The sequence below is a fragment of the Notothenia coriiceps genome, unplaced genomic scaffold (genome assembly GCF_000735185.1).
Source record: "Notothenia coriiceps isolate Sejong01 unplaced genomic scaffold, NC01 NC01_scaffold00037176, whole genome shotgun sequence".
Lineage (NCBI taxonomy): Eukaryota > Metazoa > Chordata > Actinopteri > Perciformes > Nototheniidae > Notothenia > Notothenia coriiceps.
In genome coordinates, this window is record NW_011369877.1 from 1 (window position 1) to 12,685 (window position 12,685).

The 12,685-nt window shown below is 40.3% G+C and overlaps 3 protein-coding genes across 9 annotated transcripts in view; 2 read left to right on the forward strand and 1 right to left on the reverse strand.

Moving 5' to 3' along the window:
• Nucleotides 1-127: 127 nt before the first annotated feature.
• LOC104964353 (UDP-glucuronosyltransferase 3A1) lies at nucleotides 128-4,573 on the forward strand (the record flags this gene model as incomplete). The annotated part of the gene is made up of 6 exons (XM_010793103.1): nucleotides 128-292; nucleotides 818-1,026; nucleotides 1,242-1,387; nucleotides 1,604-1,689; nucleotides 2,311-2,530; nucleotides 2,608-4,573. Coding segments are annotated over 6 exons (1,094 nt in total), but the record flags the coding sequence as incomplete, so codon positions are not given.
• A 1,582-nt stretch (nucleotides 4,574-6,155) lies between these two features.
• Nucleotides 6,156-9,627, forward strand: pdxp (pyridoxal (pyridoxine, vitamin B6) phosphatase). The gene is made up of 2 exons (XM_010793095.1): nucleotides 6,156-6,920; nucleotides 8,504-9,627. Exons 1-2 carry the CDS (start codon nucleotides 6,329-6,331, stop codon nucleotides 8,848-8,850), a joined length of 939 nt encoding a protein of 312 aa, XP_010791397.1. The 5' UTR covers nucleotides 6,156-6,328; the 3' UTR covers nucleotides 8,851-9,627.
• An 89-nt stretch (nucleotides 9,628-9,716) lies between these two features.
• The window catches only part of kgd4 (alpha-ketoglutarate dehydrogenase subunit 4), a 5,117-nt gene continuing 2,148 nt past the window's right edge, over nucleotides 9,717-12,685 (reverse strand). For 4 of the 7 annotated variants that reach the window (XM_010793099.1, XM_010793097.1, XM_010793096.1 and 1 more), the window contains exons 4-6: nucleotides 11,342-11,408; nucleotides 10,894-11,078; nucleotides 9,717-10,318 (exon numbers count right to left, since the gene is read on the reverse strand). In XM_010793099.1, coding sequence (XP_010791401.1) covers nucleotides 10,301-10,318; nucleotides 10,894-11,078; nucleotides 11,342-11,408 — 270 coding nt within the window. In that variant the 3' untranslated portion in view covers nucleotides 9,717-10,300. The remainder of the gene's footprint in view (nucleotides 10,319-10,893; nucleotides 11,079-11,341; nucleotides 11,409-12,685) is intronic. The other 3 variants (XM_010793102.1, XM_010793101.1, XM_010793100.1) reach the window with 1 other exon arrangement.

Sequence of the window (12,685 nt, forward strand, 5' to 3'; positions counted from 1 at the left end):
ATTCATTGCAGATATACGAATTGAAATGAATTGTGAGGCCAGATTTATGGTGTTTTATTTAAAATCTACCAATAACCATGAATATATTTACAACAGTTCTATGCCCTTTACTCTTGATTTACTCCAGGGGTCCGTTACATAGCTTTCTACCCCGGCACTCTGAACGGCCCACTGTCTATCGCCCTCCCCAGCCCGGTGTCCCACGTGCCAGTCTTCAGCTCCCAGCTGTCCGACCACATGAGCCTCTGGGGTCGTGCAAAGAACCTCTTTTATTCTGTCTTGTCTCCTGTTGGTAAGAATGGTCTTACATTAGAGATCACATAGTGTCTTTGTTTGCCTTTCACAATAACACGCATGTTTAGGGTAAGCCACATGACACTCTAGATAATATTTGTATAGATGTCATGGTTATTTTACATTATATTTCTTCTCACGTCTCATTCTTCTCTCAGTTCTCTCAGCTGCTTTTCAGGACATAATGTGAATTAAAAAATCCATCCTTTTTTTCTTTATCATCATTTCCATTTCATTTTTTATTTCGACAAATTGTACATGTGGTGAGCATGTTTACATTTGTTTCCATCATATATAAATCTTTCTTCTTTGCTCCATTTTTAACATTGTTCCCATCTGCATTGGCCTACTATCCTGATTTAAAAAGATGTACTTTCTATTTGTTCCTTAAAGAATGCTCTGTGTTTGCAACTAGTCAGCAAGTGGTTTAGCTTAAACTCATTAACAAGTAATACGAAATCTGACTGACTTCTAAAATGTTGAGCATAAATGTGAATGATGTGTGTATTGTTTCTTATCAAAGGCCAGGAACTTGTATGGCGGACATTTAGGGAAGTAGCTGAGCGCCACCTTGAGTCGGGACCCCCCCCTGGAGGTCTGAAGGAGTTACATGGAGGAGCTGAACTCTGGGCCTTCAACACTGACTTTTCACTGGAGTTCCCCCAGCCCCTCATGCCTTACACGGTGCTGGTGGGAGGTCTGCTGAGTAAACCTGCCAAGCCTCTGGAGCAGGTCTCTTCTCTTCATTCTCATATCCAAATGTCCAAATCCAAATCCATCAGTGTGACTAAGATTAAAATGAACAAGCCTTCCTTCCCTCTCTTGACCTTTCTCACTCCCCCTTCACTTCTTCATCTACATCCTTCTCTCCCTCATCCTGCCTTAATCAACTATGTAAATGTCCCTTCACACATTTCCTGTATTACCCATACCCAAACCCTTTGCAGGATCTTGAGTTGTGGATCTCGAGTTTTGGAGAGGCAGGTTTTATTGTCGTGACTTTGGGATCAATGGTGTCCTCAGTCTCTGTGGAGCGTCTGCTTGTGGAGCTAGTGGCCGGCTTCTCTAGGATCCCTCAGGGGGTTTTCTGGAGGTGAAAGCATTACACCATTCATACAGGCATAATAAATAACACTTTTAGCTTTCTTCCTCACAGATCTCACTTTTGACAAAGACATAAATGATGGGAGGGAAAATACAAATATTTTTCCAAAATTATGGAAAAATATTTTTTTTAATTTTTTTTTTAAAAACTCTATATGTAAGGATGTTGAGGGAAATGCCTACAAATGCAGTGTTTGGCTTGCAGGTATGACCCCATGCGCTGGCCATCTCATCTGGATAAACCTTCAAATCTCATGATAGGGGACTGGCTGCCTCTTAATGATCTGCTGGGTAAGAGCCTGTCTTATTCTAACCGGTTAAAAATATTTTAAAATTGCGGGCATTACGCACCACCTGAAAAACGATTAAAACAAACAATTTCAAGATTAATCGTGAATGCATGCAACTTCAATTTCGAAGTAATACAAAACAACTCAACTACTTGCTTTAATGTTCAGTTAAACAATTTGATCTAATTTAGAGTAGGAGTAAGATTCAAATACAGCAAGAATGATCATGGTCGCTGCTCTGTGGTGTAATTATCTTGCTGTGCCTCCCCATCCAATGAGTGTTGGCAGTGGTTTAGCCCTCAGTGTAATGAGCCTTAGCCTATAAGATAGACCAGTGATGCTGAACCTTCAGCAAGATAGGTACCATGCAAGACTCCATTAAGAATAAATCATCAAAATAGACACAAAGAGCTTGATAATTTTCAAAAGGCTCGAGAGGAGGATCTTCCTGACAGATGTCCACGATTCATTGACTGTTTATTAATTTCTCTTATTTTGCAAAAGTGGCCCCCGCAAGTTCAGTATCCCAGAGTAAGACTGTTGTGTTATTCTGTACTAAACCACAACACTCTAACTTCCTCTAATCAGTGATGATGTTTTCCCTATTTTCTGTTTACCCCAGGCCACAATAAAGCTCGTCTCTTCATCACCCATGGTGGACAAAACAGCCTGCTCCAGGCGGTGTACCATGCTGTTCCTGTGCTGGGAATCCCTCTGTTTGGGGATCAGTTTGATAATGTGGTGAGGGCTGAAACAAAGGGACTTGGCCTCACCATCAACCCCACACACATCACCAGGGAGCTGCTCAGCTCCACAATTCAAAAACTCACACAGGACATCAGGTACAGTATGTGGGCAACATTGGAGATGACAGTACAGCACAGATATGTCTCTAATTCGATTATATTCCTTTTTATAGGATCAAGTCTTCAGCTTTGTCCCTTAGCAGGATCCACAAATCTCACCCTGTCCCTCCAGCCCTTCGACTCATCCAGTGGGTTGAGCACATCCTGCATAGTGGAGGTGGAGCTCATCTAAGGCCTGCTTCACTGACACAAGCCTGGTACCAGAGATACCTGCTGGACCTGGCGCTTCTTCTCTTCCTGGGGTTTCTGGGACCTGTAGTTCTCTGCTGGACTTTCTGTAGGAAGAAGAATAGCAGGGACAAACACAAAAAAGTACAATAGCAATACTAAAGGACACTTTAGATGTTTAATTCAGTTCTGAGATTGAGTTTATGTTGGACTTGCACCAATGCCAATATGAAAACTTACTGCGAACCTAAAATACTGCCGAAGTACAACTAATAATCCAGTCTTGTTGTAATCTATTCATAACAATTCACCAGAAAATATTGGTATTTTAATTCAGAAGAAAGAATTATCAAAAGAAAAGTTGAAAACAATAAAAGAAAACATCATTTTTTTAAGGATTTCACATAAATGTGCAAAAAATGCATTAAAAACTGTTTTGATTGTAGGGTAGGAATAACGTTGCATAACTTTAATTTGCTCGAATTTGCATACTGAATAGAGTTTCATATTCTGCGTTTCCAGTTTCTCTTAAGCCAGTAACCTTTTAATGCCAAGTGTCCTGCCCTCTCCCCTCCCAGCGCCATCGTGACTACCAGACATCTCATTTGTCCTGCAGTGCCACATTGTCCAACACCTCTGTGCTGCTTTGATCTGACTGTGCTGCAAGCAAGGGTGGCTGATAGTAGGCATGCAAACACCCACCAAACACTGCTTTTGTGCTTTTGTGTTGTTTCGTGTGGCAGCCAGCCTAAGAGTAAATTGATGTTTGTTGAGACATGTTTTGTGCTGCAATGCTAGGCTAGATGGGTACTTTTGTGTAGATGCAATATATTGATGGTCATAGAATATACCTGAACTCTCAAAAAGGTACGCTCTACCTGGAGAGTGTGTCTATGCACGTGTGTATCTGCATGTGTGTATTTGGGGCAGCGTAATGGTCTACTGGCTCTTCAATTATCAACCACCTGCAAGTCTCCCCTCTGACCCCCACACCCTCCTCTGCTGGTTTCCGCTGAGTGTCCTTCCCCTTTCTAAACAAGGCACAAAAGCGTACAGCAGCGTTCACGGTCAGCGCTCAAGCCATCCTTGAAAGCAGCTCAAGCCTTGGAGGACCCCCCTCTCTGTTCTGTCCTCCCTCCCACTCTTCACATCTGTGTTGGGGGTTAGCAGGGAGGAAAATATAGATTAGCAAGGAAATAATGACCAATTAGGACAGCTTGTTCTGTGTCCATTCAGCTGTCCATTCTTTCATTCCTTCCCTGCATTTCATTCGTCTGTTGGGCTGGCAGTTGAAGGTGCCAGTGAGTCTTCCTCTGTCTCGCACGCAATCCTAAACAGGCAGGGCAAAGCAGCCAAAGCATGAGACAACAGGACCACCGGTGGGGAAAAAAAGGAAAGAGGCAAACACAGAGGAAACTTTAATGATGAAGAAGAAGGACACAACAATGAAAAAGAAAACACAGACAATTATTAAAATCAGAAACAAAGCTTTGAGAAAAAGAAGCTTGAAATAGTCATCATTAATAATATAACTACAATAACATTTTTTTGTTGTTGTTATAAGCTAGAAATTAAATCATTTATTTTAACTTGACTAACAACCATGGCATTTAGGCAAAACAGGACTACTTCAGGTGACCTCCTGTCACAAGCAAGATACTATCAATTAAAATACAAGGACAATGATAGTTGCATCACAATGTCATACGATGGGGCAAGAGGGAGGAAATAATTGATGTAAAGGTTCTTAAATCATGCATGTGTTATTTTTAACTCAGAGGGATGTGTAGTGGTTTTGATGTGTTTTTGTTAAGTGTGAAAAAAGGATGTTTTGACATAACTTGCATTAAAACTGGATCTACCTTAGTAGCCTGTTCCTGTCTGTCTTTTTTCTTGTTTTTTTGTCATTTAAATTAGGCTTGAAAATAGTGACACAATTGAAACAAAATATCTATATATTTCTGTAAGATTTGTTGTATTTATAATTTGTAGTATATTTATGAATATGTTCTGTAATTATTGAATGTCTAAAGTGAAACCCTAAATTCAAAGACAAAACGATAAATATATTTGATGGGCTTTAATGTTTAGCTTGGCTATTGGCTCTGTGAGTTTCAGTGAGTAAGTAACAGGCAAATGGGAAGATAGAATCAGACAGTAGAGAAGGTGACTGTTGATGGATTTCATTTATCTGTACTGTTTGTGGATTATAGCTCCATCTAGTGACCTGGGAAGAAGACCTAATGTGAATGAGAAAGTTAATCTTGTGCCTAAAAAAACATGATTTATAAAACAATAGTTAAGCCGCGACTGTGGCTGTGAGGGAGTGTGGTCGTCTTTCAACCAGAAGGTTGTGGGTTCGATCCCAGCCCATGCAGTCAACATGTCGATGTATCCTTGGGCAAGATACTTAACCCTGAGTTGCTCCCGATGGCATGGCCAACGGTGTGTGAATGTGTGTGAATGTTAGGTCCTAGAGTAAGGTACACTGCTCTGTATGAATGGGTGTGAATGGGTGAATGACATGTAGTATGTAAAGCGCTTTGAGGGGTCTTAAAGACTGGATAAAGCGCTATATAAGTACACTCCATTTACCATTTACCATTTAAGCCCAATTCTAGGCCTACTTATAAGCAAGTAAATATTTTCAAATAGTGTTACTTAAGTTAAATGTTCTGAATCTGGTAGGTTAATACCAATGCACTGTGACTATACCATTAAAATACTAATACACTGTTAAGATTGTGTGCAACTATTACTGCACCACTAGATTCACTGAAATCCTTTTTTTTTGTCTGGCTGTACTTAAAAAGATTTTACAAAAATATAAAGACAGTTATACAATTGTATTGCATATCATTAAGTGTTTCTAATATTTAACTTATCCTCATTATATTTGGATGGCCAAATATTGAAGGGACAAAACCTTCATGTTTGAACTGCCCCTTGTTCTTAATTTGAGTATTACTTTATGTTTATTCTTTTGCTCCACAATTAACCACGTTTAAGAGGGAAGCCTTGCACTTTCCCACTACATTTAGCTAAAAATAACTCTATATTAAAGATGAGATTTGGTACACAAAAATATGACGAACTATACAATGAAGCAGTTATAGCCTATACATTAAGTTACCTAATTCAATGTATAGATTCATTGGAAATTATCTTTCTTCTGAACCCCCTACAATGTTATAATGCTGTTCAGGGTCATGATCTCAGAGGAAATAAAACATTTTTTGTAGATTCATGTAATGTTATGTGTTCAACATTAAAACACAACATACAATGTCATATTTAAAAGTGTCTTTCCGCCGCTAGGGGAGCGCAATGCCATTTTTTAGAGGATGTTCCTCATAAAAGTCTGGTGACTTGCACGAACCTGATTGGTTAAAATGCTGTCGTTTCATTGGTCAGGGTCGACAACGTGGGCGTGGTTAGCCGTCAATGTTTATGTAGCTCTCTGGTCGGCGTATACGTTGCAAGGACTCTGCTATGTGATTTCCTGACATTGATTTCTTTTATAGCCTCTGTTTTGTTATGCACCAGCTGTTAATATGGGGAAACACTAACAGGTGAAACACGGAGGATACCGAGGAAAACGCCGGAATGGCAGGCGCCTTCAAAGGCTGCCAGAAAATTCGAGGTCCGCAGCTTAGAAACCTGCTGGAGGCGAAGGACTTCATCCTGCTGGACTGCGATGGGGTCCTGTGGCACGGAGAGAAGGCGGTGACGGGCGCGGCGACAGTGGTGAATTCGCTGATACGGAACGGTAAAAACGTAGTGTTCGTCACCAACAACTGCACCAGGCCCCGGGAGAAATATGTGCACAAGTTCTCCCGGCTCGGCTTCACTGACGTGAGGCTGGAGCAGATCTTCAGCTCGTCGTACTGCTCGGCTCTCTACCTGAGGGACGTGGTGAAGATCAGCGGCCAGGTGTTCGTCATGGGCTGCGAGGCTCTGCGCTCCGAGCTGCAGGAGGCGGGCGTCCCCTGCGTGGAGGACGCGGAGGACCCGGACGCCACCATCTACAACTGCCCCCTAGCCCCGGACGTCAAGGCAGTGCTGGTGGGACATGACGATAAAATGACTTTTCTCAAACTGGCCAAAGCATCGTGCTACCTGAAAGACCCGGACTGTCTGTTCCTGGCCACCGACATCGACCCCTGGCACCCTCTGTCAGGGGGCCGGATACTGCCAGGTAGGTGGTGGTGATGCCTCCATTGTTAATGCTCGGCCTCTCCAGTGTTATGCACTGCACTGAACTTGTATTGGTGCCAAGTACCCTTGATAGATTATTATAGGGTTTATTAGGCACAGGCCCCAGTTTTCAGCTAGAGCTGGAACATCAGTTTGGTGTGGCCATTAGAATTTCTCATTGATTTTATTTCTTTTTTCATTCATTCACCCACTTTTCCTACAATAGCTTGAAGTTGCACACTTAAGCTTAACTAAATAATTATTACCAGTGGTAAAATAAGTATTGAGATAAATTGCTTTAGTACAAGTAATAATACCACACAGTGAACAAATAACTCCAATACAAGTAAAAGTTCTACATGGTTTAATCCCATACATTTCTTTCATTTTGGTATTCACTGTTTAAACTGAAATACAAAAAACACTGGGTGAAAAGATGCTGGAAAATAAGAATAAGCTAACAGAATGAGCCTTTGTTGTGATAATTAGACTATATTGGTGTGTAAAGAAACGTTTTCATTTCCCAAAGGAAGTGCAGAACACCTGGTTAAAATGACATTGTTTCTTGAAAAAGTATGTAGCTGTACCTTTTCAGATTTTGTATTTTTAAGCTTTTTGCACCAGAATATAATTTAGTGCAGATACCATACCTCAAAAATGGGCAGAAAGAAAACAACATCATATGTGTGGCTATATTTGATTTATGTTCAAATCTTTAATGGGGATTGATAGCCATTCTTCACACTCACTGTGCTTTGTTTATGTACACCATCATCCTCAAGGGGTCTACTATTTGAAGAGCAAGAAAGCCTGCACATGACAGTTTCATTGTATTATTTCTAGGGTAAATATACCATATATTTATACCATAAATGTACCCTACAATAATGCAGGACCTGTTAAATGCCTTTTAGCTTTAGCCCTGTATATTGCCATATGTGTTGCGCGTGCCATAATTGTTACTTATTAATACAGCCGCAGTAATGTGAGGCTCCAAGGTGGTTTTCAGTTTTGTCTATTATGTAATCAAGTTTAAGTTTCAAGAACCTGCAAATGAATTTTTATGTTGCACTTAAAGGTAGTGAAACAAGTGTCTCTCTGTAATGAAGCAATAATGTGTTTAAGATAGCTGCTGGCAGTTTCCTTAGATTGGAAATGTTAGTTAAAAGCAATGAATGAACTGCATACCTAAGTTATATAGACTTTAAATCAGATAATGTAAATTGGGGCTGTGAGATACGGAAAAAGTATTGATATTGCAATTTAGCAGACAAGGATTTTAAATGCAGCTTGACTGGTTGAGGGAGTTTTACAGCAGTAAGTCATTCTAGTTAATCATAAAAAATCTTGGTTATTACTGTAGGATTTGTATGAGATTTGTAATGGACTAGCACATGCAATACAATGGCCACAGAGGCACTAAAACCATAAATCAACATTGCAGAACTGTTTGTGATAGGTGGGTTGTCGTTGCTTTTTGGTACTTAGACAAAATACTTGAGGGAGTCGGGTTAGTGTGTGATTGTTGGAGGACATCTCTTAAGATTCACTTTAGTCTAACCTTTTTATCTTCACCCCCGGCAGGGTCTGGGTCCCTCACTGCGGCCCTGGAGGTGTCCTCAGGTCGTAAGGCCACAGTGATCGGGAAGCCCAGCCGCTTCATGTTCGAGTGCATCTCCAGTCAGTTCGAAGGGGTGGACCCCGCCAAGTGCCTGATGATCGGGGACCGTCTGGAGACCGACATGCTGTTCGGGGCCAACTGCAGGCTGGACACCATGCTCACTCTCACCGGGGTGTCTCAGACCAAGGATGCGGAGGAGTACAGGGATAGTGAGCTGACCACCAACCATAGCTTTGTGCCCGACTACATAGTGGACAGTATCGCTGATTTCTTACCTGCTTTTGAGGAACAGGACGAACAGACCAATTGACGAGTCCTTCGGCCTGCAGCTCGAAGCAAAGATAGCTTCTGCTGTATTGCAGTGTTTAGTGTGGCTTTTGCTCCTACCTTATCCAAAACTAGAAATGTTTCTCAGTAACAAGAAGCTGTTAATGTTGCGACTGACGCGCGTAGAATAGAATATTCGCCCCAAATAATCAGTAATTCAGTGTTTACCTCAGTGTTTCTTCTAGTGTTGTGCCCATTTGTGACTTGACAGTTCCCCAGTTGCTGTAAGCGTTTATATTAATATATGAAAATACAGCACTTTCTTCTTCATAAACTTCATAGGTCGTGTTTGAAATTGGCTTTGAACCTCCAGAGTTATTTTTGTAAAGCCATGGATTGTTGTCTAACGGAATTCATGCGTCTAGGAGTTGGTTGTTATTTTATTTTTTGCACAAAAGCAGACATGTACTAACAGAGTGGTATTCTCATATGTGTTCGCCAGAGTGTGACTTCTCCTAATACTTGGCAAGAAGAGATAATTTAAAACTAAATCTGACAGCCTTTCTGCACTCTGGTGGAGACTAAGAAGACAATCTGCTAGTCAGATAGGTGACGTGTATATTCACCTTTCTATCATGTCTGTATTAATGTGCCAGTATTCATAAGAACTAAACAGCTTACAGAATCTGATACTTAGAGTCTTAGACAACCATTTACACATTAATGGTGGCCAATCATACTGCACTGTTGTGAAATGTCAATGTTGTTAATGTTTACCATAGAGCATGCTAGCAACGGTAACAATAAATGCCTAAAATTATATGAAGTTGTTCATCTTTTTACGAGTCCTTATCTTCTGCTTGTTTTGTGTCAACGCATCTACATCAAGCATGATAAGAACACCACATATAAAATACAATATTCTTTTAATAGTTTGAATCCAGCAGTAGTTCACATGAACTGAACACCATTTCACTCCTTACTTTTGCAACTTGAGATCCAGCATATTCTGCCTTATGTATTCTAACACACAGATCGGTCAATGTATTGCAGTGAAAGACATGAAAATCAAACTAACCTTATCATTTTCTTGTATGTACCAGAGCCTCATGCTACAATTAAGGTGTGGTGATATAGCAGGGGAAGTGCAAGATAATAGGAAAATCTTTAGATGAGCTGCTATAATGTAAAAACCAAGGTTTTAAAAGAAGCCTGTGGGTAATATGTGCTGTCCCTATACAGGATATAATGGAACCTGCTATTGTTAAAGCTCTGCTGTGTGTAATACAATGAAGATATCCCTCAAGTATGAACTTAAATACAAACACATCTAAAATAATCATATGTACATTTTAACAGGCTTTATGCAATACTTTATTCTACATCATGTCTCATGTGGCAATAGGTTATCTTGTGCTGAATAACATAGTTAAAGACAAGTAATAATCTCTAACAAATAAGGACTTTGGTTGCAGTGAACAAGTTGCTTCATGTCACTCTGGTCCCCCACGCTGTGAAGAAAAAAAGCATAAAACACGTTTAAGGTTTACTGTTTCAGATTTTGCCTCCTGTTGTAATATGTCTATAAATGGGTTACATTTGTATTTTAGAGTGTACTGAAACATCAACTTATGTATAACTACAGTACTAATGCAGACAACCGTTAAAACCTATAGGAGTCTTAGGGCCAAAGGTTACTATGCAGGTTTATTTTAACTCAAGGACAAAGGCCATGTGGTTCTCTGAGTGTTTGTGGCTCTATGCCAGGGGGTCCCTGAAAAATTGAAATAATAAAACCTATTCTAACTGATCTATAACTCCATATCTGCAAACATGTTTAATATGTGTTTCATACAACTCTCTTGTGGTTCTTTACAAAACTCAAGACCTTGGAAGTGTAAAGAAATTACGCTACATCAAATTATTCCAAAGGACAAATGGGGAGTTCCTGGTAGATTCTATGTTTTGTAAAGGGTCCTTGGTTGATTAAAAACATATAGAACCTCTGTTCTAACTGAGACCAAATGCTTTAGGGCAAATTGTCTTGTGTATAGTCTAAAGTCGGGTGTTCAGTGTGGCCCCTCACCTGGATGTAGTCCATTTCCTCCACTGTCATGGGTCTCCTGCGGTACCTCGCAGGGAGAAGCTGAATGGAGGCCAGGCTGTCCGCCGTGCCAGAGATCGGGGTCAAAGGTACATGAGGTCTTGGAGGCGGCGCTGGAGCCTTGTGTGGAGAAGTGTTAACCACTAAGGTTTTCAATACCTCTACGACTAAAAAAAGGATAGAAACAAAATCACTATGAATAAAAGGCAACTCAAGAAGCACTAAGAAGAGTATACATCTTATTGAGTATTTTATTATCCTATTGTAAAAATGTATCAAAATGATTGCAGTTTTACTGTAAATGCAACCAGAGAAAAATACACCTTGAAACAATAAAATAGGCCCAGAACAACTTAACAGTTTACATCATCATATGCATTAAGGTCATCGTGGACACTATCCGTCCATTATTCGCCTTCTTTATACTCACCATTGGGCCTTGGGAACTCTTGTCTGTTGGGGAACTTGATGAGAGGTGCGTGAGGCCGAATAGCCTGCTAACACATAAACATTAAAACAGCGGCGTGAATAATAACTTGTCTATGAATTGACAGGTCCAATAACCCTAAATTAAACACATATTTAACATTTTATTATGAGGTATTCACATAGTTTAGCTTTTTATTTGCAGTATCCCTGCTGAGATCTTTAATAACGCTGTTGCAGTACGGTTGCAGATCCTTAGACAGTCCAAATCCACATAAAACAATGTTGACCTGTTTGCTGGGATACTGACAGTGATGGAAGCTGTGCTTCAACTCCTTTATGCTGTTGGGCAGTTTAATTGATTAGAAACACAGCTCTGATTTCTGCATTGAGACAATGCATTGTTTAGCTGATACAAGAGGGTATTAAAAATAGCCTAGCTTGACATGAAAAATATAAAAAATGTATCTGAAAAGTAATGTAAACTGTAATATAAATATTTTGGAGTAATAAGTACAATATTTTCCTCAGAAGTAAGAAGTTTCAAAAAAAGGAAATACTCCAAACTAAGTACCTTAAATGTATTACTTGGGCAAATGTACCTGAATAAAAGTACTACGTAGAATAGTGTGTCAAAGTCTGTGAGCCGTCGGAGAAAGTTTGGTTCAAAAAGCCTTGTTTCTTTTCAATAGCTCTCGTGTTATACGACCCATTGATTCCCAATCCATACTAGACCTTATTAATACACTAGGCAAGTCGAAAACATCTATTTTCTATTGAATGGAAGTCTGTCTTCTATCTTATATTTTATGAAAAAAACCTCAATGACAACAAATCAAAGCAGCATTGATTACTACACTGGACTAGTAGGACGCACCTGTTTTTATTGGATTTTTGTGATTATTCTATTTTAAACACATGTTTTACAAAACTCAGCTGCTTCTTTAAATTGTAAACATTTTGGAATTTTAAGACCGCGGAGGATACACATGTGCAGCCTCGAAATATCTCGCTACGAAGGACGCCGGGCTCGGTAGAATTCCAAGGAGCCTGGACATTGGAACAGTCCTTCGGCGGGACTCGATGACGTAGCATACTTGAAATAGTGGCTCTGGAGCATCCTTCCTTGATGTGGCCTCCTAGCTCCTCAACTCCTCCCCCATAATCACTTTACTCTTTCCCGGGGTCAGGCAGAAGAAAGAGTCAAATAATCCGGGTTAAGGTTAAACTAGGGATGTGTTAGAATGTGAGGCAAAATCGCCAGCGTACCTCCCAGGCGGTGTAATGTAGGGTAAGGTTTGGTTGAGCACCCCTCACCCACTATTTCCGAAGAGGTTGTCTCTCCCAA

Bases quoted from the DNA above. Each gene is read 5' to 3' on its own strand.
- pdxp (XM_010793095.1), top strand. From the start codon at position 6,329: ATGGCAGGCGCCTTCAAAGGCTGCCAGAAAATTCGAGGTCCGCAGCTT. The intron at 6,921-8,503 runs GTAGGTGGTGGT...CACCCCCGGCAG, and splicing joins AGGGGGCCGGATACTGCCAG to GGTCTGGGTCCCTCACTGCG.